At 45.1% G+C, this 26972-nt stretch overlaps 1 protein-coding gene across 8 annotated transcripts in view; it reads left to right on the top strand.

The window, feature by feature from the left end:
• Nucleotides 1–26338, top strand: part of LOC102698474 (sodium channel protein type 8 subunit alpha) — a 98057-nt gene extending 71719 nt beyond the window's left edge. For 5 of the 8 annotated variants that reach the window (XM_069187081.1, XM_069187079.1, XM_069187082.1 and 2 more), the window contains 7 exons: nucleotides 11296–11418; nucleotides 19333–19617; nucleotides 20309–20362; nucleotides 20953–21090; nucleotides 21932–22036; nucleotides 22871–23141; nucleotides 23900–26338. In XM_069187081.1, coding sequence (XP_069043182.1) covers nucleotides 11296–11418; nucleotides 19333–19617; nucleotides 20309–20362; nucleotides 20953–21090; nucleotides 21932–22036; nucleotides 22871–23141; nucleotides 23900–25050 — 2127 coding nt within the window. In that variant the 3' untranslated portion in view covers nucleotides 25051–26338. The remainder of the gene's footprint in view (nucleotides 1–11295; nucleotides 11419–19332; nucleotides 19618–20308; nucleotides 20363–20952; nucleotides 21091–21931; nucleotides 22037–22870; nucleotides 23142–23899) is intronic. The other 3 variants (XM_069187104.1, XM_069187114.1, XM_069187108.1) reach the window with 1 other exon arrangement.
• Nucleotides 26339–26972: the final 634 nt, after the last annotated feature.

Raw genomic sequence — 26972 nt, 5'->3', positions numbered from 1 at the left:
CAGACAGATTGATAGATAGCTGGATGAGGAGACTGACCTTTGAGTGGAATGTTCGGTCCTGCTGTGCTTTGACAGAGCCGATATGGGTGGGGTCTTTATCCTGGTGTTCCTGATAGTGAGGTGCTTTGCTGAGATTTTGGGGTTCCAAAGGACTAAATCTGTCCTGCAAAACTCCCTGTGCCCTAGTAATCCTGTATCTGTAGAGGAGGGAAACATCAGGGGTGCACTGGACACTGGACCCCCCTCTCTCCCCCAGGAGAATTGACCTGTGGACATTCTCCTTGCAGATAAAAGTTGACGTTGACTGGCTGCTCTGTTGCTCAGTGCTCTTGGTATGATAAGACACCCGGATCAGAATACCTGGCAGTATGGTGGGACTACTCTCTGAGAGCTTGGGTTTTACTCCCAAACTGGTGTGACAGTGGTACTGACCTAGCAAGCACAGCACAGAAAGGGCACCCACAATCGTACTCATCGCAGCCAGGTTTTGTTTTCTGTGTTGTAGTTCAGTTTATGCATGTTATTCCATTAGCTATACAAGAAACACATGCTTACGAGCTGAGTCCAGCTGAGCCTCCAGTGGCCGTACTGCAAATTTATTTCTATTATTGTCCTTTTTAATCAGCCACTCATTCTGAAATGGAACAGGGTGTCATTGTGGCTAAAATAGGGCTCTGTGTTAAAGATACTTTTTGACACCATTACATTATAATTAGCAATTATGATGGTTATTTTTTAAATTTGTTACAGTTAGCGCTTTACTTTGATATTTCAGTGTCCATGAAATATCAAAGTAAAGCGCTATCAGAAGCATCCCCGCAACTGTAAAAGCAGTTGTTACATAAGGGGTTTTGCTATTGGGTTTGCCAGGTCTTCAATATGTTAAACTGCCCCAGTGCTGCTCTTGCCCCTGTCTGTACCACTCTGACACCTGTTGCCATGAGGACCTCTGGGTGCAGGTGGTCTTACTGCAAAATAGGGTGTGGCCTGGCTGGGCTGGACACGTGGCACACTAAGGGTCATCCGCAAACAGCATGAAGGCAAAGGGTTTGGAGGGCAGGATCCCCTGAAATAGGGCTTCTTAGCTTGCAGCCTTTCCCAACTACTCCATTGCTGCACTTTGATACTGTCAGCTCCTTAATTCCTGTATTGGTCCCCAATTAAATAATTATGGAACTGGTTGAAGCCAAAAGGTGTGATGGAGTGGACTAGGGGGGACACAAGTTGGAGACAAGTACCCCTAAAGTTTTGATTTTCAAAAAAGACTTAAACTCAGCAATGCAATCTGTTTAGGTTTTTTGATACAGTAATAGCAAAATAGCATATTATGAGCCATAATATTTTTTCTTTCTTCACTCCACTACACAGTAAAGCCTCTTTTTTAATTTAGTTTCTGAGACAAGTAGGGTTTCTAAGAGTAGTTGCTATTCTTTGGAGATCAGATCTCTTTACTGTAGAGCTCAAGTTCTGCTGAGATCTAGAGTAAACCACATTGTGATTTTGTGATTTATAGTTTAGCAAAAATAGTTCCCCCCCCTCCTTCTGTCAGTCCACCTTGTACTTAACATTTTATTTGTTCATTGGATCTCTAGAGTACCGTTTGTCCCATTTGCTCCAGATCTATGTTAATTCAATGAGAGCCAGGAGAAGCAGACTACAGTAGGGTCTCTCGGGGCTGACTTCCAGGATCCCAACCACTTCTGAAAGTGCTCTCTCTGGCCAGCAGTGTAAAGGCTGATCTGCTTTAAATAAAGCACAAGATTAAATTTAGATTCACAGCTATACAGCAGGCGGAGTCCTTGCACGTTAAGCTGAGGGGGAAAAGACCCTTTTATTTCCATATGTTAAAAAGTGGATAGCATGCAAATTGAGCCTTTTACAACCCACCTCCTCTTCCTTTCCTATGCCTCCTGGAAGTTAATGTTGTTTACGGATAACCCTAGGTGCCATGTCAAAGGCACACTGGTGCACTAGAGGGCAGTGATGATCAGAGGTTTGTGTTCTGCTGCTGCTGTGTGCTGGGGTGTTAAATGGCAGCTTTGAAGAGGTGAAATTGTAGCATTACCCTCCTAAACAAGATTCCTTCATTATTTTTCTACAGTTGAAGGAGCGATAAACTGTCTTTGATTCTCGCACAGTAAAAGTGTTATGCAGTGATATCAAGCTAAACAGCAAAAAAGACGGATTAAAGACGGATTGGATTTCTTTGGAGGGAAGATCTTGTGCTCAGGTGTGCCACATCTCTGCAGAAATACACTGAACTCAGCAGAGCGAGAGAGAAGTGCTTGTCATGTCAGACTGCCTTCTACTCATCAGGTGTCGCCCAGCCCTCCAGAAACTCAGCTGACGTCGAAGCAGGACTCTGGCTGTACAGCTGATTTGAGACCACTCTGGATTTACCAGCTGCAGGGCTCCTGTGTGCAATGCCTGATCGTTTCCCACACTATCAAGAGCCACTGGACCAGGAGCCCTGCAGCTGGAGCAACCTGGAAAGTGTCTCACTGCTGGGCAGTGGGAGTCCTGTTTCCATCCCTGGTTCCGTGCCTCCGGTGTGCAGCTGTGTTTGCGGTGTCTGTGACAATGTTCTAACCTGTGATGGTGGTGAAAGTGCTGTTGTTCAGGTGTTGGATTTCACTGACTTGATTTCATGACTCTCATCCATGTTGTTCTTGTGTACCAGTTTTCTTATATCGTTGAAACTGAACAGCTTAATAGAAAACGCTGCCTGTTTCCTCACCCTGGGCCCCAATGTTCCCAATGCTACCACCTCATCCAGCGTTGCAGATAAGCGACTGCTCTGTCTGTTTAAAAAACCCCAGCCTATAATCACGCAGCCCAATTAAATGTCAAGAAAGAAAATAATAAGAATCAGGGCAATTAATTAATTAGAAGCCTTAATTATATATAATCGAGGTGCTTTCTGTGTGGAATTTGCATGTCCTCCTGTTCTTGTGGGTTTTCTTTTATTGCTCAGGCTTCCTCCCACCTTCCAAAATCATGCTGGCTGCCTTATCTGGCATCTCTAAATTGTCCCCCTGTGTGTGCGTGTCCTGCAATGGACTGGTGTCCTGTCTGGGGTGCCCCCATGCTTCCAGTCTACTGCAGCCCTCAGCATGGACATCTTATCCAGCAAGTCGAGGCATCTGCAGCTGCTGTGATGTTGGCGTTTCCTGGGGGACGTCAGCCCCCCTACTTGCAAGGTGACAGGCCCTGGGTGGTCAGGCAGCGTTTGGCAGCTTCAGGAAGCCTGACCTCAGCCGTGGGCGCGGGAGAGCGAGAGCAGGCTCGCGGTGCTTGGCGCAAGGGCGCGCAGGTGTTTTCTGGCACCGTTTCCAAGTGATGCAGGAGGCTTCTTTTCTCTCTGCTCTAACCTTGACCCTAACTAATCCCCTTTTGACAGTGTCCAGTGCGTTCTTGCTTCCGACAAAACCCCAGGGAGGGGGAGTATCCGATGGGCGAGGGATTGTTGTGAAATGGGGTTCTAAAGATCTCCTGTCAGTTATTACCTTGAAGATAAATGTATATGTAATTTCTTGAGTATTGTAAGAATTTTGAGCACCACCCATAGCGGAGCACAAGACAGTTCCCTCCCAGCAGATCCCACATTTACTACTGAGTAAAGAGGAGCTGCAGATCCACTGTCTGGTCTTGCAGTTTTCTCACCCCAGAGGACAGATTGAGACATACAGCCCTGGAAATCAGTAGGTCCAAATTCAGTGTTCTAGAACTGGGAACCAGCATTCTGTAGCAGTCTGGTCCATTTCAGGTGTTACAAGCAGCCAACTGTTGAATACAAGCCACCCCACACTGACCTGGCCATGAACGTTCTCCTGGTGGAAAAGTCTGCTTTACTGATTCTTTGGTGAAAATTCCACAACAGCAATGCAGCTGATATGGATAAACATTTATCCACAAATGTTTATAAACCAAATAAGGATAAGATTTGCATTGCAGTTGGACTCTGCTTTCTGTCGCAGCAGTTCTGCTTGCTCACTGAACTGAAATCTCCAGGCAATGGAGGTTGGAGGTCAGAGGTCGGGGGTTAGGGGTAGGGTGTTGGGGACGTGACGGAGGGCAGGGAGGTGTCCGTCCTCAAGCTGACAAGACAGAGCTGTTCTTGTCTCGTTATTAAAGAAGCCATTTGCTGGGTCAGACAAGGTGCCTATGTGCCCGTGATCCTTCACCGTGAAGATGGTGTCGGGGAGGGCTTTTGTCAAGAAGGGCAGCACAGAAATGGGGCCGGAGAGGACTGAGGTAGCCCAGTCTGGACTGATGGCTGCTTAGATGGCAGGTTCAAATTCATCACTGACCCACCCAGATCAATAGGAAGATTATGTGGACACAGTTTATGTCTGTTTATCCCTGTTATTTAACCTGGATCCATATCTTCTAAACAAGCATTTTCTAAATGTCCTCGGTCCGGCTTTACCAATTTCACTTATCAAACCTTGGAACTTGGTGCTGAGTTGTGCCTTGTGACAGTAAGTCTTTTAAGCCCATTTCACAACAAATCCTGACCCAGGGAGCAAGCTGACGCTTTATTGACCTTCACAGGTCCTCTCTCAAAGAGGACTGAGAGACCCACCTACACCTTATCCCCAGTCCCCTGTTCCTGTCCTTTCCTCCTCTTCCTTCATCCCCCCTCCCATCATCCTCCTTCGAATCAGCCACAGCAAGGGGTGAAGGGAAACATTTTTTTGAAGACCAGTGCTGGAATGGTAGGGGAATACATTTCCTGGTTTGTGATGCTTGGAGAGCCATACATAAAAAAAGTGAGACCCTTCTACCCATCTCCCCCACAAAACCTTTCCTGCACAACCTGGTGACTTTGTTTTGTTTGCACAGAAATATTGTGGGAAACATGTAACTGACGGTAAGTTAGTCGTTGGATCCTTCCTTACTGCTTAATTAACAAAAAAATGTTTAATTGTTCATTGTGCTTTTGCTGCTGCTAGCTGATGGTGGTTTTCACAGGCTGGTACAGGTTGGAGTGGAGGGGGTTAATACGCACAGGAGTTCGCCATGGTTAGGCAAGCACGTGCCGTTGTTTGTGTGTGCGTGTTTCTGCATGTTTGTGTGTGTCATTCATTCCTAATGTGCCTCATTCTCCCAGTTCACCCTGCATTGTCCTTGTGTGGAAGAGCATCAGTCATAATTACACTGTTAATCATGAAAGGAGTGGTTGGCTGTCTGTGAAATTATGTTTTAAAAGCCAGGATGTGCAGTCGATCCATGCAACGAGCGATCTAAGCCCGTGCTGCAGTGTAATGGTGACTGAATGTCGTATTTTGGGAAGAATATAATTTATAAATTGTCATGTTACATTAAGTAGCCAATCACTGCAGTACTGCTGGATCCTGCTGTATTGATCTAAACCATTGTTTTCCTTACCCAGCACATCTTACTGAAGGGGCAATCATTTGCTTTTCTCTGGTCAGGTGGCTTTAATCGCATTTTGTTTCATCGTTCATCTTGCTGTGAGTTGGCTCAACATCAGCTAGACAGACTAGCCATATGACCCAAGATTGAACCTGTGGCATTCGGGCCACATGACTCAGTAATTGTACATACTGTACAGTATATAAGTTTGTTTTGCTTTCCCTAAAAGATCTTACAAAGACAAAGATACTTAGAAGTATGTAGGACGAAGTCAGCATCTACAGCTTAACAAATTTTGGTAAGTGGCCCATCTAGCTCAAAGATACTCAACAGTCCTGGAGAGAAATATGAATTGTACCCTGTCCATCAAATAATTCTTGAAGTAAAATAACAAAATTAACATGGTGGACCAGATAACATCATGAGGTTTGTGATTGCTGGTTGCAATCTTAAGGTGGAATGACAGCAGGGAGACACTGAGTTCACTGAAAAACTTCCCACTGAAAAGTCACAGGAGTAACTTTTCCAGATATCCATGGCGTTCCATGAATATCTGTGCACCGGGGCCTGGGATTCTGAGACTGCAGTGAGTGCCTCTTCATTGAGATGGGAGCCAGTCAAGAAAAAGACCACAGGTCCTGCACTTGGCTGGGAATAGGAAAATAATTGTGTGTGTTTATGAAAGATGAACCAGGACACAGTGTCATGATGTTTCCTTTTTTGAAGAAAGCCTTATGCAAAAAGCCTCCTGTGTGTCTATTAAATGAGGTTGAGGAAGCTGCTTTTACCGGTCGCATTGTACTCTGTGTTTTTGCAGACCCTGGGGTGTGTGTGTATGTGTGTGCTTGCGTGCTGGAGTCCTGTGGGTTATAAAGCTGTAGAAACTAGTTTGATTCCTGGGAGTCAGATTTTTGGGATCGGAACTGGTGCTGATTAGATTGAAGTAGCTCCCACTGACCACCCTGCATTATAAGGAGGAGGAGAAAAGACATCATGCATCTAACATTTTTTTTACCCTCAACTGTCCTGATTTCAAAAGCACATGTAATTGAAACAATGCTACTGTACTTTCTGAGATTTCCAATCTACATCTTTCCCTTTCACACACTCGTATGAACACCTACAGCATAGCTCTGTCTATTGGCAAAATCCACACAGTTCAGCACAATCTAATCCAAAGCCACTTATGGGCTTAAAACCTTATGAGCTGATCAGATGCTGTCTGACTCCTAATAGTGCTGGAGTGTGGTTAATGGGTCAATGGATTAATGTAGTTCTGGTTCCAGGTTTGTTTCCAAAATTTCAGATTAGGCTTCCACCAACCAGACAAGAATCACAGGTCATTTATCTTGCAAACAAGGCAGATAAATACAACATATACTGTATATATAATCAAAATGCAACAAGGATTACCTTCCCTTAGTATTTTCCTTCTCTTACACAACTATTGCTCCGTGTCTGTACCTGAAATGTTGATGAATGGAGGATAGAAACCCTAGGACACACGGAGTCAGACAATATATATAGGAACAAGTAAAGGTTTATTTCATGCTGAAAAGAGAAGAAAATAAGGGCTCCACAGCCGAAACGTTATGTTTCTTTTCTTCTCTTTTCATCATGGAATAAACCTTTACTCGTTCCTTTGCAGTCTACGCAGCTCCCTACTTGAATAAATATAGAGAGAGAGAATTTCTGACAGATATGTGTAGCCTCCTGACAAAACTCTTTAGACTGTGGTGATGTCACTAAGACATGCTGTAAAGAATGGCCATTCAGGACACCGCCCTTCCCATTCCATTGCCCTCAGTGATTGTTGCATTCTGATAAATAACGCTTTGGTAACGAGAGAGCTGACTCTCAGACAGAAGGGATTCGATCATGAATACCATACCCACTGCAGGATTTAGACACATCCACATTGGCTGTTTGATTAGCTAGTTTACTTTATGTACCTAATCCACAGATTAGATCAAAGGCTGCAATTGAATGCATTTTGAAGAGGCTTTTGTTTTGCTCTGCCATGATTCAATCACTAAAAATGTGCTCTGTTACCATTGTAAAGGTATAAAAAATACACAAAGCTCTGTTCAGGAGTGTCCATCCCGGGTCTTGGTGGGGTCAGTGTGCCTGCAGATTTTCAAGGTTTGTTAAAACAGCAGCACCTGAAGAGCTGGTTAGTGGTCCAGTTAAGCCAGTACCCTGCTATCTTAGCTCATTATGAGCCGCTTTGGAGTGAAAACACTCAGACACTGGGCCCTACAGGCCTGGGCTTGGATACCCCTGCTCTTGCTCTCTGACTTGATCATTTTCCAGGAAGTGTTGGAATCAAACCCTGGAACCGGAATCTGGGAGCGGAGGGGTGGCCAGGAGACAAGATAGAGGGCATTTTGGTTGGTGTAGTGGGTGTGTGGAGAGAGGATGGTGTCTGTATGGAATTTTTTTGCTTTGCTTTTTTTGTTTGGATCTCTCCGATGGATGACCAGTACAGATCTCATGACCTTGCCTTTTCAGAGCTCTGGGAGGAGGCGGCTGAGGGCACCCACAGGCTGGCTCAGGGGTGCCATGCCCTATATAGGGAGCTCCAAGTGGGCAGGCTGAGGCTGAAGGTGAAAACTACCCCAAGATTGTACAACTGTAGATAAAGGCGGAATCTTTATTCTTCTTCAGGCCGCCCCATCCTTGGTTTCACCCCAAACCAGCTCACCACTGTCCTGTTTAGGAATGTACCCCTCTGTCCCGGCCACTCAAGTTGCGTTATAAATATCTTCTTATTATCATTAATGGTATGAGGTACTGTGTGACATTTTGGGGGTAAATGGCTTTGTCATGTCCATTAGGTCTGAGAAACTTGCAGAAGTTGCCGGTCCTGTCTGCCCACGCTTTGGCTAGGCTCTGTAAAGGCACAGGACACCTGATCACACTCAGGCCACACATATGGCAGCACGTTCCCGTTGTGTCATAGTGAGCTGTTCCTCTGCCTCCAGCTGATTACTGCACAGAGCTGGGTCACTGCCTGTTGAATATGGGCATTATCGTTTAAAACTGAAGCTCTAAACTACAGAAAAATGGGATCTTGTCTAATCTTCTTAATTTGAGAGTTTCGCTGGGCAGCCCAGTGCCTTTTTTTCAAAGTTATGCTCTCAAGTCAACTGAGAAAGAGTTAATGCTTTCTAAGGTGTTATCAAGATGATGTTTTAAAGGATGCATCTGGTCTGTAAGTACTACACAGAAACTGCAGAATGTATTCCTGTGGTGCTTGATGCACTTTCTGAATTTCTCCAATTAATTAGGCTGAAACAAAAAGACTCTTCTAGCAAATAGATTTGATCCAATTCCATGTAGACCAGTGGTGAGCGGTTCTGGACTTGAAGTTATTGATCCACCACCCCCTGAAAACAGGGCATTGGTAATGTAATTCGTTCAGTTTATCAAATACCCTGTCAGGCGCAGAGAATAAAGTGTAGTTCACCAGCAGCAGGGTGTTGCTCTACTGACACAAGAAGCAGGTTTGTGTTCATCCAGCTGCTGTCAGAGTGGTTAAATATGCACCCCATACCTGAGCAGATTAAGCATTCATTTGATTAAGCCATGCACACACAATCACTTATAAATAATTCTGCAAATGCACGAGTTAAATGGAATTTTGAAAATGGCTAATGCTTTATTTAAGAGGCTACAGATGACACTAAGTATTTAACAAGCTTTTATGAAGTATGCATTATGGCAGCATGCAGGTGAACTGCACATAGTTGTTAGAAGTAGTAGAGTCACTGGCACTCATTTAATGCCCCTGTCAAAGAGAATTTAGCAATTGAATTAGTTAATCTGCAGCAAAACCTGAAATCACAACTGAAACAAATGGTGAATGAATTTGGGTTCCTGCTTCTTCATTTAAATATATGACTGATTTTTTGCTAGGAATGAAATTGCAATAAAGATTCCGCCTTTTGTTAGACTTCTCCTCCCTTTTCTGTGACTTCTGGTCAGCTTCAGGTGTTGTGTACTTGCGGTGTATTTACCGAGTAATGTTGGTGGCTGGTTGAAGGTGTTCATGGATCTCTTTCCTGTCCCTGTAAAACTAACTAAGCCCCGCCTCCGGAGGTCCTCGCTGCCGGCACACAGACTGAACGCCAGAGCTCCCGAATTTCTCTTTCTTTAGGGAATGCTGGATCAAGGTATCCAGGAGTCAGCCAACCCAAGTCTTAGAGAGCCCCTGCCCAACAGGATTTATAGGTCACCCTCTAATGATCAGTAAGCAAAAATCTATGATGAGTCCATGTTTTTATTTAGATTCTGATCAATTTTCTCTGTATGGTGAGGCTGCAGGCAGGGCCTAGACAGTTGCCTAGTTATCTGAACTTCCAGGTTCCAGTCCATTCTGCTGCTGAGTGTGGTTTGACCCAGACAGCCCTTCAATGAAGACACCTGATGGAATTGGAAGCTGTAATGCCTCCTAGTTCTGCTTCTGGCGATTTCAGTCTCTGATGATTTTCATTCCAGTTTAGCTCTGCCTTGGTTTAATGTTTAATCGTTGTGGAATGTTTTCTGTTCGGAGTTACTCAAGCTCAGATACTCGACTCACCAGGAGTAGGAGCTGAGAAGCCCCCACAACAGCTTGAATTACCCCCTCAATATTCACCTTAAAGTGAGAGGGATTTGTAAAAGAACTGGGCGTTGGTGTACTCATTAGAGCCAAACACTTAGAGATCAATAATACCCTGACTAAAGGGAGAGAGTTCCTTTATCTTAAGGCTAAGATGCATAATTTTAAAAGGGCTCTATACCAGGGGTCATTTGTCTAATAATTGCCTGTCTTCTGTAAGGTATTCTGCTGTTCTTTTCTAACTCACAGCTGTTGCACTGTATACTGTAGATAAATTAGGCTTGACTGAGCATCTTTTGTAAATAACTACTATGTACCCAGCCTGGAGTCGGTTTACAAAATAACTAAAAGCTTCTCTGCTTATTGCACTGATTTTGCTTTCTTCGTTTTTAAGTAACCCTCTAGTACTGTTACCCCCTCAGACAAGGGAGCTGAATCATTACTGATCACAGCTTTAGTGGGTCTAGGAACTGGTCACAGGCTAGTCTGTGGGCCGCGCAGCGAGGCTGGGAGGCTGCTCTGGTTTCTCAATGTTCCAGTGTTGCCCAATAACAGTAGCTAGCCACCCCCCTCCTTCCTCCTCCTCCTACCTCCCCACCTCTTGTGTGACTGTGCCCTTCCCCTGATTTCTCAACAGTCTGTGAAAAGCTTGTGAGTGGCACGATGACATGTACATATTTACCTGTATTCTTTCTCATAGGTACCTTTAATTTGTCTGTCTTAAATTAAATGGGATTTTATGCTTCAGCCGAGCTGGGCGAACTTGGAGAGGCTGTGTTGTAGAAGGGCCAGGGTAAGGTTCTTGTAGTCTGTTGGGCTTATTCTTTCCCTTCCACAGGGTCACCCCTCCACCCCTTCCTGCCCTTGCCCCGCCCCTTCCAGTCCCGCCCCTTCCCCCACCCCTCCCCCACCCTCCTTCCTCCATTGGGAGTCGCCCTGTGTGCCTCCCCTCTCCTTTCTCTCCTCCCCTTTCGTTGAAAATCTTATGCCTCTCTCTCTCTGTTTTTCTCTCTCTCTCTCAACCACTCGTTTCTTTTCCCAGGTGTTTCGTCAAGTAAGGCAGCTGGGCTTTCGTGCCACGTCTCCACCTGCGCATAAAATAAAAAAAAGAAACTGGGGCCAACGTAAATAAAAAAATGGATATACATCACGTACTGAACATGACCGTATATATCTCTGTATATACATATATAATAAGTTTTATATATGTATATATGTGTGTAACTCAAATTTCTCCCCCCATACTAGGGTCTCTCTTCTCTTTTTTACCTCTAACATTTTGGATCCTTTCTTGCTTCTCTGTTTCTGTATAGGTGTCTATAGTCAGCCTTATAGCTAATGCCCTGGGCTACTCCGATCTAGGGCCCATTAAATCTCTCAGGACACTAAGGGCATTGAGACCCCTCAGAGCCTTGTCACGTTTTGAAGGGATGAGGGTAAGATCCAAAGTTAAACAGCTGACCCTTCTGCATGCCTATTGAACAGTTTAAGCATGCTAGAACTGATCCAGAAAACACAACAAAAGAAGAAATAAATAACGATGTCAAGAACGATGACAACGGGACATGAAAACCAAATTTGAAAAAGAAATCTTGCTCCCTTACGCACATGCACATGCTGTTCCATTATATGTTGCGAGACAAAGTCATGATGCAGCTGGAGAGTTTTGGTCAGTCCAAGATTAGTGCTATAGTAGTTGTTTTTTTTTAAATAAGCCACGTGCTGTGCGCAGTCCTGTTTTGTGCTCACACTTCGGAACAAATCTCACTTCTCGTTTTCTAAAACCCTCTCATTCGGACCTCAGGCTTGTTATTCTTGCAATAACAGTCAAAGCAAAGACACAAATTTGAAGGAACTGGAGAAAACACAACCAACCAATGTTGCAAAGCTGCCTCATCACATTACAAAAAAAAACTCTTATGGCTTTAATGATTTTAAATTGGTCGCGAAACTTTAAAAGAAAAACAAAAGATTTGTCATTCAAATCTCAACACACATGCCATTTTGTAGAAGGCTGAGTAAACTGGCTGTTCTTCATTTGGCCTGGTTTTTATCCACAAATGCTTTTTCTTAGAAGGCTTTAATCAAAACCCGGCCCCCCACCCATTAACCTCCACCTGTCACGCCTCTGACTGTATCTTGTACAGAGAACCACCAGTTGCAAAGATCTACGATCAGACAGGCCAACAGAAAAGCCAATGGCTGCACCACCAGTCAAGCACATGTAATCCAATTCTGACTGTTCAGGAGCTCCAGCAGAGGGAAGACATCTTGTCCTTTGAAGGAGCATCACAAAATGAATTAAAAAAATTCATACCCAACATGCATTGCTTTTTGAGCAGTTGGTTCCTTACATTCGTAAGTCAAACCAAACTAGTAGCAAACTAGAATTATTTGTTTTTTCAAACACTATCCTTCAAAGGTTAAAGCATTCTGATTCCTACCTCCGATTCCCAAAGGAATAGCCCTCCTTATCCTATCTTAATTTATCCTATCCTGTCCTGTCTTATGCTATCCCATGTGGGCCCGTATGGACTTGATGTCCCCTGTTTCGTAATCTGCTTGTGTCTGGTCGTTCTCACTCTAGTCCTGTGGCAGGACTGGTGCCACGTCTCATAGTTCTTGAGCTTCTCCCCTCTCCCCTTCGCCCCCTCCCCCCACCCTCCCCCACTTGCTGCAGCAGTGTGCGGCGCCCCACGTTTCCCTCCTCCTCCTCCTCCACCCCCACCCCCTCCCTGTCCCGTCACCTTCCACGCCAGCCACAAGCTTGCACAGGGCCCAGCAGATCCGCTGAGCCGCCCTGCTGCACTGAAGAGCATAAAACTTTGTTGTTCGCCCAGGATCTGGATAGGGGTTTGAAAATATTACCACGCCAAACCCTCCTCTCTGCTGTGGAGTTTGGATAGAGAATGATCTCCTAAGCTTCCTGGATGAGCTGCTATTTTCCACTGCGTTGGGTTATTCTGTCTGTGCAATTAGCTGTGCATTTTGGACACAGTCATCCTCAGCTGTTAAGAGGTTTAGAACAAAAGCAGTTAAGAACAAAACAGTTGTTTTAAGGCTTTTTTATTATTAAAGATGCGGAGGCTTAGGAGATCTTCAGGCTGTCTGCTACCAAGGCAATATTTTCTTTCTACATTAATGGAAAAATAACAAGAGCTACTGCTGCTTCCTAAGAGCACATTCTTGCTTTGCGTTAAAGGTGCTTTGCATTGAAATGGAAGCAAAATCTTGTGTCTTTGAGACAAGAGTTTGTTTCATTTTCCCAGAAGAGCAGGGCTGATTTTGATCTCCTTAAAGGTTCAGGAGGGGAGCTGGCCTAGGGGTGTTTAGGCAGGTGACACAACTGTCTGGGTTCTGTGGGACTTTTTTGACACGATGAAATGATTAATCTCCCCCTCTCAAAAAATGACAAAACTAGTTTTAACTCAATTATATACTTTGATGCTGTAAGATGTACATTTGCAAGGTTATTGCATATGTTTAACATGTTTGACAAGATTGTAGCTGTTAGCTAATTAACCCTTTACCTCATATCCTGTGGCACAGTGGTTTGAAGGAAAGCACTGCTGCCTCATAGCTGCATGGTCCTAGGTTAAATTCTGGCCTAGGATGCCTGTATGTGTGGAATTTACATGCTCTCCCTGAGGTTGTGTGGGTTTTCTTTGGGTGCTCTTTCTCTGGGTGTCCTCCCAAAGATGTGCAATTAGGCAAGGCTTGACTGACTACTCTCTACTGTCCTTTCCACATTGCACTGTGGTGAGGGTGAGGGCCGAGTGTTCCTAATTGCATCTTGTGCCCTCTGCGTCCAAGGAGAAGTTCAGATAAATATGACCCTCATCCAGAAGAGCCATACTCTGATGATGGATTTGATGGATGTTGGATCACAGCTCCATTGTCTCATTGAGATATTTTTTCATCAATATGACCAGTTTATCCTTGCACATAGGTCAGTTTCTATGGAATGGCAGCTATCCTAGGATGAGCCATCCTTTCTGATGGTTTAGATAAAGAAAAGAACCTGAAGTTCACTGTCACTGTTCAAAAGGCTTCCTCAATCCCGCGGGCACTGGGTGAGAGAGCCCCTGGCCTCACTGTCGTTCAGAAAAAGGGGGGTCATGGGGACTTTTGATTACAAACTGGGGATGCCTGGCCAGCGTAAGGATGCACCCACACTCCCAGCAAGTCCTGAGACAGGCCATACCACTCAACAGCCAAGATTAATTATATAGCACGTTATGATATATAATATAAGGTACAACTATGGAATTGAACCCTAAGCCCTGGAGCTGCAAGGCAACAGTGCTTTCCTCTGAACACTGGGCCACAGGATGACTTAAAGGGTTGATTAATTAACAGCCATAATCTAATGTCCATTATGTAGATCAGATACATGTGTACAGATACATTTGACACTGCCAACAGGTGTCAAGACAGGCTAAACCTCTCGATTGCCAGTTACATTCTTCAGCTACGGAAACACTTCAGCTCTAAAAAGAAAGATTATTACATTTGTGTAATCTTATATGTTTTCACAGTCAGGATCATGGTTTTCAGTTCATGTTGTCTGCTGAAGACCTTGATCTAGTTAGAGATTCACATGAAGGAAAGTTATGTTTTGGGGCCATTTTCTGTTGTTTTGGGGTTCTTTTTTACAGCGACCTTGCCAGGGTGAGGTTGGTGGAAGAGTTGAAACAGTGTTGTCATTCTTTGGGGGTTTGAAAAGAACTTAAAAGTGTGAAAGGTTCCCCGACTGAACCCTTGTCTGTAGCAAGAGGGTGAAGGAGGTCTAGTGAGGGGTTCAGAAGGGCTATTAAAAACGTTTGGTTTAAGAAACAGCTTGACAAGACAGTTCCTTTGCTGAATTTTTCCATTTATTTTTTGTTTTGTTTTTGTGGGATCTAGATTTTTTAAATTCAAGTCTAAAAATGAATCACTTAATTGAGAGCACACTATTTTATAGAGCGAAAGCTGTCACTTTCAGACAGAGGCTTTAAAATGTTGGCTTTTAAAGGCACTGCTTAAGGTAGTTTATCGATCACATTCCAATGACAGGTCTCTGTTCAGGAACGCTCTGTAGACTGGTGCTGCAGACAGGACACTGAGGACACAGGGCTCTGATGGCACAGCTTATCCTTGGTCCAAAAATGTAGGCATGTTCCTCTACAGCTTGAATCATTTGGCTAGAATTCTGTAATATCATGCTCACTGACTATTGTTCAAACTGCCATTGACACCTGCTACTTGCTTTGTCAGAGGTCAGGGGAGTTTCTGCATTTTAGGTGAAGACTATCGGTGAAATTCCAAAATCTGAAACACCCTCCAATCCCTTCATTTGATCACAATAGCAGAAACATGTCTTAAAACAAAAGGGGCAACTGTGGTGTTTGCTCCAGAAGCAGAAGAGTTTTGAATTGCTAAGTGCTCACTGAGGCTGGCTAAAGGACATTTCTTCTGTACAGACAAAACAAAGGCGAATGTTGGAGTCTACATCCTGATCCCTAAAGACTTTGTTAAACTCAAACATATATATGGAGCAGAATTGTATTCATCTGGAGTGCAGAAGATTTCATGGGGCCTTGATTCAGGCATTCAAAATCTTGAAGGATGCTAGCCAGGTCAAATACAGAAACCTTTTCACGATGAGCAACCCTATTAGGACACAAGTGGAAATGAACTTTTGGAATACTCGGGACAGGAAATCGAAGACCTTACACAAAGGGTGCTGGGAGTCTGGAATCAGCTCACTTGCTGTGCCCTTGAAGAGGATTCAATGGATTCATTTAAGAAGCAGCTTGGTGGAGTTTTGGGATTCTTTAGCTAATAGCAGCCAAACAATCAAGATGGAACCAGTTTCCCCATTTATGTCCATGTGCTTGGTGCATTAAACAGGTTAAAATAAGCAAATTAGTGCAAACACAAAGGCCCAAGTCATATAACGGTATTTTTTGCTTGGAAAAAATATAACCAGTACTATTTTGTGCTGAAGCCCGACCCTTTAGGTTACATTAGCAAAATTATTTATCGTGGGGAAATTTGATCTTGCACATGTCATGACATTGCCACTTTGCAGCTGTGAAATTTTTGGTTATGACTTTTTTTTTCAATCTTGCCAGCAAAACTGCTAAATTAGCTAGGAGAAGCTTATTATTTCTGACCTTTGGAAATGCTCAGGAACAAGTTATGTGTATATCTGTACAGCTGCAGTTCTTGAAATACAACTTCCATGGGAGACCTTGCGTAGCTATTTTATTACCATTGAAAGCCAAAGTGGTTCTCTGGATTTTCCCCATTGCGGATCTTCCTTCAGTTCTTCTGGAAAGGCATCTCTGCACAATTAATTTATTTTTCTGAGTGCATGCATCCAGGTGTGACTACTGGGCTGACCTGGGCTTCTGAAGTGCTTGTGCTCCCGCAGAAAAGGTGCAAAGTGCAGTTTCCCAGTTGCCACCCCAGTGGGTCGACATTTATGTGACAGTTGTTGTAAGAAGGTGCCTGATTGTTTGCCTGTAGTAATATGTATGTTGCCTAAAGAGAAATTCCCGAATGGTTTACTTAATAGATGAACCTTTTAATTCTGTTAGGATAGAAATGTATATTTAATTATTATTCTTTTTGGTTTGTAATCTCCCCATGTCCAAAGTACCCTGCTACATTTGATTTGTGGGGAAGGTCACTCCTGCCCATTTCAGCTAGCTGGGCCCCATTTTTTTACTGTCAGGGCTCCAGTGTTCCCAGTGTCCTGAAATCAGCATGGTGAACTGCCCTCCTCTCTCATGAGCGTGAAACAGGACTCGCTAAGAGCACTGACACCCCCCCGACTTTCAAACACAGGACAGGACTCACACTGACACCCCTCTAACTTTCAAACACAGGACAGGACTCCAACTGACAGCATACTGTCCTTCAAACACAGGGCAGGACTCAAACTGACACCATACTGTCCTACAAACACAGGACAGGACTCACACTGACAGAATACTGTCCTTCAAACACAGGACAGGACTCACACTGACAGAATACTGTCCTTCAAACACAGGACAGGACTCTCACTGACACCATACTTTCTTTCAAACACAGGACAGGACTCACACTGACACCCCCTTGACTTTCAAACACAGGACAGGACTCCCACTGACACCCCCTTGACTTTCAAACACAGGACAGGACTCACACTGACACCCCCTTGACTTTCAAACACAGGACAGGACTCCCACTGACACCATACTGTCCTACAAACACAGGACAGGACTCAGGCACTCACATAATACACATACATAGCTACATACATAACTCATGCTCCACTGAGCCAGCCAAAGTTTAGGTTCGAGCTTTCTGTAAACTGAAGGTGATGCGGAGAGGGTCTCAAAAACATGCTTCAGGATATTGTCCTCTGTTCTGCTGAAAGGAGACGTATTGCTCTTTGTTAATCCATTGAGTTTGCAGGGGTATTTGGTACTCTCCTTGAGATAGCACAACAAAGCCATGTAACACGCATGAATTATTCAATCGCCGATGCACATTATGCACTTTTTAAAGCCATTTTCCCCTCTTTTTAATATATATTTAACTATATATATAGTGTGTATATATAGTTTTTAATTGTGACTTCTAATATGGCTAGATTGCACTCCAGTAAGAGCTGGGCTCTCTTTGCAATAGAGAAGAGGTTGTTAATTTCTGTAGAAATTCTGCCTGTTGGTCCACAGCTGTACTTAAGGAATGAACAACTTGTAGAAAAAGCTCTTTTCTCAAGTGTATCGCCTGTTCCAAGCAAGGAGAAAAGGAGCTTCCAATATCATTCCAACTGTGAGACACTGGTCCTCCAGATAGCAGGGGAGCTGACCTGGCAGAATTTGAATCTGAGCTATGTTGCTCTTTCAGTCTAAATGCCCCTGAGGGTTTTACAACCCCCCCCCCCCAAATTATGGCTTTAGATCTGCATATCTGGCAACATCATTGTTGCCAGGAGGCTGCTTTTAAAATCTTTTTGAGCTGCTGAAACTTTTTTTAACTCCAGTGGCTTCAGATATTCAAAATAAAAAGAAACTGACCTGTTTCAAATGCTCAGAGAATCCCCAACCAAGTCCTGCTCCAGTACGCCTCCTACCTTGAATGGGGGCGGGGGGGGGAATATGGCTTTATGGTATTGGGCCTGCAAAAGACACGCATGCTCAGCTGTCTGCCTGAGAGCTGTTGATCGGCCTGCATAAGTACTAATACTGAGCAGTCCACTGTCCACCGAAGTCATTGCTACCTGTGTCAGAGGGAAGGGGAGAGTGCAGGGATGGTGGGAGGTGGGCGTGGGGGTCAGAACCTCTCAAATTGCTTCTGCTTTCCATTGCAGTGTTTGAAGTGGGAAGGGGTGGTTGGAAGGGGTGGGGGCTACATACAGGTATGATCGAATGACATTGGTTTCACACCCCCCTCCCATGAACAAACAGGGAGATTCACTCCCTTCGGCGGCTCTGTGTGTAAGGAGAGGCAGACCGCAGCCCGATTTAGGAATCGGAGGACCGAAAACGATATGGCAGAAGTGATTCCCGCAAGGCTTTCGCTTCCCATGTTTTGTGGAGACTGGGTGTCTGTTTCGTGCGTAGAGCCGAGCAGGTACAGGAGACGATTTTATCCGAGCCAGCAGGGGAAAACAAATTTGGCTGAATTTGATTCCGGGAAAAGACTGGAGTCTGGGAGGGTGGGAGGTCCCTCCTTCACTGCAGTGTAGCAACCAGTAACCAAAAGAGCTAATAAACAGGTAGACTACCTGGGTTCGAGTGTAGGACTGTCATCAGAGCTGTGTGGCTCAGGTGCTCGGAGGTTTACCTGGGACACCAGCCAGGATCTGTGCTCCCGCCACCTGGTACTGGCGATCCTGGAGAACACTCCTTACTCCTTATAGTTCCTCCCCAAGACTGCACCAGGCAGGGCGCCGACAGCATGCATGATCTGAAGCCTCTAGAGGCAGCGCTGTGGTCATGCAGACTCGGATCTGGAATGAGATCCTTGAGCCAGTGCGAGGAATCCTGCCCTTCGGTATTCCGATGGTGAACCTTCTCCTTCTCTACAGACTGCTTCTTCTAAGCATTAAAACAGCTTTCCTGAGCTTAATGCCAATGCTGCATTGAATGATCAGGGGTGGTGCAACAGGGGGCACTGGTTGAACTATAAGCAGTCCTGCGTGTTTAGGAGTGATGATCCTACTTTAATAGGCCTGTAATGAAGGGGGTGCAGTGAAGTGCAGAGTGCATACGGGTATGTAGCTGTTCTCCACTGTGGTGTGAATGGGGGGGGTGTCCCAAGTCTGGCTGTGTCTGACGCTGTGCTGCCCTGTCTCTCTCCGTCTGGTTTAGGTGGTAGTCAACGCACTGGTGGGTGCCATCCCTTCCATTATGAATGTGTTGCTGGTTTGCCTCATCTTTTGGCTGATTTTCAGTATCATGGGGGTCAACTTGTTTGCGGGAAAGTACTACTACTGCTACAATGAGACCGCTGAGGAATACTTCGATTTCAAGACGGTCAACAACAAAACAGAGTGCGAGAACCTCATTCAACAGAACTTCACTGAGGTGCGGTGGAAGAACGTCAAGATCAACTTCGACAATGTGGGAGCCGGCTACCTGGCTCTGCTGCAAGTGGTGAGAGCTCCCCACCTCTGTACCCCACTCCTTTAGTAATCCCTCACTATACAAGCTCAGTTTGATCCTTGAAAATTGCTTGTAAGGCGATAACTTATATAACGGAAAATAAATTCCTATTACTTCCCATGTTGTGATCTCTGGTTCCAGAACTCACAAATGATATGTTTAACACCCAGACCTAAAATACAGCACAGATCAGTACCTAAGTATGAAAACAATAACTAGTCATTCCTGGTTAATTATTTGAGTAATGTGCTTAAAGTCATTAACCGATGCATAAACAATAGGTGGGAAAGCAATAACCAGTTTTTAGGTGTTACCAGTATTTTATTACTCCCTTCTATATGAGATATCCTTCTTATTTATGGTACAGTAGCTACCTTAATGCAGTTATTTGCAAATGCACAAACATTAGTTTATACCTGTAAACTAATAAACATTAGTTTATAGCCTTTATTATAAAAAATGAATTGTAATAAAAAGTAACATCCTCATTCAAGAAGATTAGAGAAGAAAATGAATATCTGCATTTTTTTACAGGAACCCAGCTTGGAAGAGTGAAAATCTGCTTGTTCAATGAAAACAATGATTAAATAATAACATAAAGGCCGTCAACCTTCCAGTCACAGGCACAGATCCTTAGCCACAGTGCCACCGACATTAACTCCTGCTTGTGTTTCCCTGACAGGCTACTTTTAAAGGGTGGATGGACATCATGTATGCAGCAGTGGATTCCAGGAAGGTAAGAAGTGTTACAAATTCTTTTTCCTTTCTGTCACGGAATACTTGACCAAGACTGGGGCAACCCTGTCCTGCAGGGCTGGTATGTGTCCGCTGGGTGTCCAGTCCTGGTCCTGGGGGGGTCAGTGTGTCCGCTGGGTGTCCAGTCCTGGCCCTGGGGGGTCAGTGTGTCTGCAGGGTGCCTTGAGGATACACTGACCCCTCAGGATGAGGACCGGACAACCCTGCAGACTCACTGACCCCCAAGCACCAGGACTGGACACCCTGTAGACTCACTGACCCCCCATGACCAGGACTGGACACCCCATAGACACACTGACCACCCAGGACCAGGACTGGAGACAACTGGATTAGAAGTTTCTTATGACTTGTGAAATAAGGATTCATTCCTGAGATTTTGCATCAGTGTTGGGTTAGTGGCCAGTTAAGCAAAACCTTTTAAGTAGCTATGCTTGAGCTGCACACTTGGGCTCATCAGGTGGCAGAGGATACCCTCATAAGGGGTTGTGAGAGGAAAGGGCTTCCTGCAGTACTAAGCTGTATGGTGAAAGCAGACCCGGTTGCTCACAGTGTTTCCTTTCTTGTCCACAGGTGGAGGAGCAGCCCATCTACGAAGACAACATCTACATGTACATCTACTTTGTCATCTTCATCATCTTTGGCTCCTTCTTCACCCTGAACCTCTTCATCGGTGTCATCATCGACAACTTCAACCAGCAGAAGAAAAAGATAAGCCTTGCTTTCTTTTCCTCCCCCTGTTATAAGGCTTTATTGCAGTGTTGCAGAAAGCAGCGCTATAAAGCTGTGCGTTCATTGGACATCAGCAATCTCAGGCCCTGAGTAGCCAGTAGGAGTTCCCTTCTCCCATTCTGTGATTCTGTCGATTTTCTAAAAGCAATCAGGCTTTGGGGCACATGGACTGCACTTCTTATGTAATGATCACCACAGAGTTGACAGAATCCTTATAGGTTACTGATGAGAGGAGGCCATTCAGCCCATCTGGCCTGATTGGTAATAAGTAATTATTTGATCCCAGAATCTCATCCTGCCATTTCTTGAATGAAGCAGAAATATCGGCTTCAAACACTTGGCTGGGCAGCTTGTTCCAGACTACCACACCCCTCTGTGCTTCCTTAACTCCTAGCTGGATGTGAAAGTCCAAAGTACAAGGAGCAGGGCAGCAGGAGCCCACTGTGCACACAGGCTGTAGTAGAAGGGAACTGGCAGAAAAAGGAAAAGGAGAAGCACAAGCCAAGGGACCAAAGCTGCAAATTTTCTCCACAAACTGCAGATTAAGTCAAAACACAGCTCATTGGTTGATAGCTTCTTGCATTTATCCAATGGGAACCTGCCATTAGCTTCTGGCATTGGTGGACCAGTCATAGGTTTCATGTAATGTGGTCCTTGCTGTGGGGGAGGATCTAGGCATTTGGGCATCATACAGTATATTATGAGCCAGGGAGTTGAGAAAACACAGCTTGGTCACCTCCAGGTCAATTTGATGATAGTTTCTCCATTAGCACCAAGGGAGTATAAGATTATAACCAGTTTCCTCTGATTTCTCCTATACTTTGGGGGCCAGGATATTTTCATGACTGAAGAGCAAAAGAAATACTACAATGCCATGAAGAAGCTGGGGTCCAAGAAGCCACAGAAACCCATCCCCAGACCTCTGGTATGTCCCTGCTGCTGTGACCCCACCCCCAACTTCAGGTTTCATTATAACACTACTTTTCTTAATAATTAAACATAGTGAACAGAACACAAGTAACACAAACGGCATACGCACTCTACGCTCCCCAGCTCACTTCAGCTGTGTTTGTTAAAAGGTGCTCCTCTGCACTCACCCCACATGGACCACAGTGACTGCCCTGTGATTAGGGATTTAATCCCAAGGAGCCACAGAGCAGAGAAGAACAAGGAGTGCAAGGTGGTGGGCGATGGGTGTAGTATGAGCTTGTACTAAAGATCTGATTCAGTCTGGGTCCTCAACAAGACCTTCAATAAGACTTTCCTGGGGAACCCCAGTCCAGTTGGTTTTGTAGGTCAACAGTTTCTGATTGAACCTGAAGTAAAGAAGTGATCTGTTCATTTTAGTGAACTCTGGTCCTTAATGGCTTTAGGATACTCAGATTTTGGTCCACAGTCATGTTTAAATTAATTTTACAAATCATATGCTTAATTGTATTTAAAAATGTCCATGTCTTTACAATATAGTGATCTGATAATGGTCTATAACACCTGCTGGGTTGGGGCTATCCAGGATCAGGTTTGATGGCCCTCTGGATTAGGTGTTGGGGGAGATCTCTAATGGACCAGGTTTAACTGCTCATTAACTGCTCTTCAGTGGCTAGACTTGGAAACAGCTGTCTTTAAGAGCAGTTAAATCAATGAATGATTCAGTTAACCCATGGCCTGCAGAATGGGAAAGATGAAATTGACAATGAAAGGTCTTGACGTCACCATCTTTTCTTCTTGTGCTCTTCCCCCCCACTACCCCACCTCCCAGAACAAGATCCAGGGGATGGTGTTTGACTTCGTCACGCAGCAGGTCTTCGACATCTCCATCATGATTCTCATCTGCCTCAACATGGTCACCATGATGGTGGAGACGGACGACCAGAGCAAGGAGATGGAGAACATCCTCTACTGGATCAACTTCATCTTCATCATTATCTTCACCACGGAGTTTGTTCTCAAGCTCTTCGCTCTCAGGCACTACTACTTCACCATTGGCTGGAACATCTTCGATGTTGTGGTGGTCATTCTATCCATTGTGGGTGAGGAGCACTGTCACGCTAATTTACCCACCCTTGCCCATCTCTTTCTGTGACATCATGCTGCTCCCCAGTGCCAGCAGCGTAATCCAACCCTAATTAAAGGCAAAATAACTTTACTTCCTAAAAACAAAAGTCACTCGTGGTAAAACACACTCCTCTCTGGACCTTGTCATCACACATGATTATGGACTCAAAAACCATGCCCCTATTTCTATTTAAAGATCTTCGATTTATCCATTTTCTATCAGCTACCTAGTACAAAATTGCAGGGGATCCAGAACCTATCTCAGCATGCAGCAGGCACAAGGCAGGAAACAATCTGGACAGGACGCCAGTCCATCACAGGTCACACAGATACAATCAATTTTCCCATTGAAACTACCAGCATGTCTTTGGACTGTGCAAGGAAACCAGAACACCTGAAAGAGAAAAACACATGAACATGTGTGTCCTTTAGTCTGTAAGCCCTTTTTTCTGTATATAAGTAGAATGTACATCATAGATGAAATCGTTTGTTTCCATGCACTTCCTTTGCTTGGGGATTGAGTGGAAAGCTCTGTCAGCGTGTGTTAGCTGCAAAGGAACAAGTAAAGGTTAATTCCACACTGGAAGGTAGCAAGACTACTTTTCAGTACTGAATTAACTTGTTCTTTTTCTGTGTCCATGTTTGTAGTGGGCACTGATTATAGCACAAGATTTGCAGTGTGATTAAAGTGACTCTCTAACTGTCCTTCACTCTCTTACCCCCATCTTTGCAGGGATGTTCCTGGCGGACCTGATCGAGAAGTACTTTGTCTCCCCTACGCTGTTCAGGGTGATCCGACTGGCCCGAATTGGCCGTATCCTTCGCTTGATCAAGGGGGCCAAGGGGATCAGGACTCTGCTGTTCGCTCTGATGATGTCCCTGCCAGCCCTGTTCAACATCGGCCTCCTTCTCTTCCTCGTCATGTTTATTTTCTCCATCTTCGGCATGTCCAACTTCGCCTATGTGAAGAAGGGAGGTGGCATCGATGACATGTTCAACTTCGAGACCTTCGGCAACAGCATGATCTGCCTGTTCATGATCACCACCTCCGCAGGCTGGGACGGCCTCCTGCTGCCTATCCTGAACCGGCCCCCCGACTGCACTCTGGACAAGGAGCACCCGGGCAGCCAGGTCCGGGGGGATTGTGGCAACCCTTCGGTGGGCATCTTCTTCTTCGTCATGTACATCATCATCTCCTTCCTCATCGTGGTCAACATGTACATCGCCATCATCCTGGAGAACTTCAGCGTGGCCACAGAGGAGAGCGCCGAGCCACTGAGCGAGGATGACTTTGAGACCTTCTACGAGATCTGGGAGAAGTTCGACCCCGACGCCTCGCAGTTCATCGCCTACGCCAAACTCTCGGACTTTGCGGACACCCTAGAGCACCCGCTGAGGGTGCCCAAGCCCAACACCATTGAGCTGATCGCCATGGACCTGCCTATGGTCAGTGGGGACCGCATCCACTGCCTGGACATCCTGTTCGCCTTCACAAAACGTGTTTTGGGCGACAGCGGGGAGCTGGACATCCTGCGGCAGCAGATGGAGGAGCGCTTTGTGGCGTCCAACCCCTCCAAGGTGTCGTACGAGCCGATCACCACCACGCTGCGGCGCAAGCAGGAAGAGGTGTCGGCCATCGTCATCCAGCGCGCCTACCGGCGCTACCTGGTGAAGCGGGGCTTTGTGTGCAAGCGAGGGCCGGGGACAAACAAGCTGGAGAACGGGGGGACCAATCAAGAGAAGGAGGGCACGCCCTCCACTGCATCCCTCCCCTCCTACGACAGCGTGACGAAACCCGACAAGGAGAAACAGGAGGAGCACGAGGGGCGGGGCAGGAAAGAGAAGGGCAGAAACCAAAAAGATGTCAGGGAATCTAAGTGTTAGGATCTAATAATAAAATACTACTACTAATAACAATAATAAAGCAAAATTAGATGAAACTTTCAAACAAGCAAATCAAATGTACAGATTATTTCATTTGCAAGTAACGAAACCCACACAAAATTGTTTACAGACTTCACCGATGTATCAATGCAGAAGAAGCAGCCCCGTTTCTTACAGCTTTGAAGACACTTAACTCGATTTAAACCAAACATAATCAGCTTACTGTGTGACATTGTTGCATCAAGACTTGAGGTTTTGAAACCGATTCTAATGCGACGGGAACGGGAGAGGAAATCCTCGCCTCAGCTGACGGCGGACTGCATTTTTCTCGGGGGGGAAATCGCAGGAGAGAAACGGGGAAGAGATGAGAATGAAACAGGACTCCCGATTGCCCGTGGGAATTGGGATTGCGCCGCGTGGCAAAAACGAGGGAGAGGCAGGGGGGAAAAAAAACAATCCAATCTGGGATTTTCCCAAAGGAAACGGAGCTGCCGGTGGGGGGAGGGGGGCACGTACAGTAAACTTCCAAAGCAAGTCTGAAGGATTTTATCTATCTCGTTTTCCTCATGCGTCGGGGAAAACGGTAAAAGGAACCACATAGGACGAAAAACGAGAACCCAGAACTATCTCAAAAAGGGGGTTTGTTTGTCCCTGGTGAATATTATTGCATCTTTACATTATTTGAGTGGCAAAAAAAACAAAAACAGAAAAAAACATTTAACATTTAGCCCATGTCACAAGTCTTCTCATCGTATCTTTGTTATACCTGCATAAAAAAATTACAAAAGAAATTTTCTACATGGGCTTTCACATTGATTGGGAAAGGGGGGGTCAATCAGGGTTTTGACTTGGGCTGAAGGGGACTTGCTCAGACCGATTTCCAAAAAAAACTAATTGTGCTCGTTCAATGCATAGAAATGACTTGCATGGAGGCATGCTTTAATCAGGAATCATGCATGAGTAACCATAATCCACAAGACACTAATATGCAGACCACAACAGTGGCTTGACCATAAGTTTGAGGCTGTCCACTGAAAAAAATTAAGAAATATAGTAAAAAAATATCAATTATTATAATAATACACGATATTGGGGGAAGAACCTAATATATATCCTGCCCTTCACAAATAATATCCAACTTACAGATCTTTCATTCAAAGCCTCATTAGAGTTTTTGCAGTAAGAGGAGGTTGTAATCATTCAGTAGCTGATGTTCTGATGTTTGAGTATACCAACATTGTGGCACATTAAAAAAAACAAAAAATGACAAAAAAGACAAGTACCAAGATTTCGCTGCTCTGGATTTTGTGAATGGGGGAAGCAGCCGGGGGGGTTGGGGGAGGGGGAGAGGGAGGGGGGTTGATTGGTGTTGTATGTTGATGAGGAAACGACAAAGTAAAAAGGCAAAGCAAACCCTGTACAACAGACACCCTGGGCTTTAGAAACTGCTCATTTGTATCCTGCAATATGATGTTTTGCTGACTTTTGACCTGAGGTCTGTCTGTCTCCTGGTTGTTGCTGTTTGAGAGGAGGCCCTCAGCTGGTGCTGGGGCAGGGGTTCGAGGGGAGGGCGCTGCTGATGTTTTTGTTTTACCCTCTTCCAAGGTGCTGCAGTCAGGCTGGAGTAAGGCAACAGTGCCGGGATGTGCGTGCTGTGAGCAGGAGCTGTTGCCTGTTTTTTGTCTACTCCTTTCCTGCTCTCGTGTTTATTTCACATTGCTCCCCACCCCACCCCCACCCGCTGTGCCCATCCAGATCCCAGTCTGGCAGTGTCGTAACCTGGACGCCGCGCCGGATTCTATGCTTCAGTAGCCATGGTGTCCTTTCAGTGCAATTTCATTTTTATTTACAGTCGCGGTTGGTTTTAATCTTGAAGCATTTCGGCAAAAAGAAAATAACAGGACCGTACAAATGTCAAAAGG

This window comes from Lepisosteus oculatus, chromosome 1, assembly GCF_040954835.1.
Source record: "Lepisosteus oculatus isolate fLepOcu1 chromosome 1, fLepOcu1.hap2, whole genome shotgun sequence".
In the NCBI taxonomy this organism is placed as follows: Eukaryota; Metazoa; Chordata; class Actinopteri; order Semionotiformes; family Lepisosteidae; genus Lepisosteus; species Lepisosteus oculatus.
Note: the sequence above shows the minus strand (reverse complement) of the source record. Positions and strands in the feature narration are given on the sequence as shown.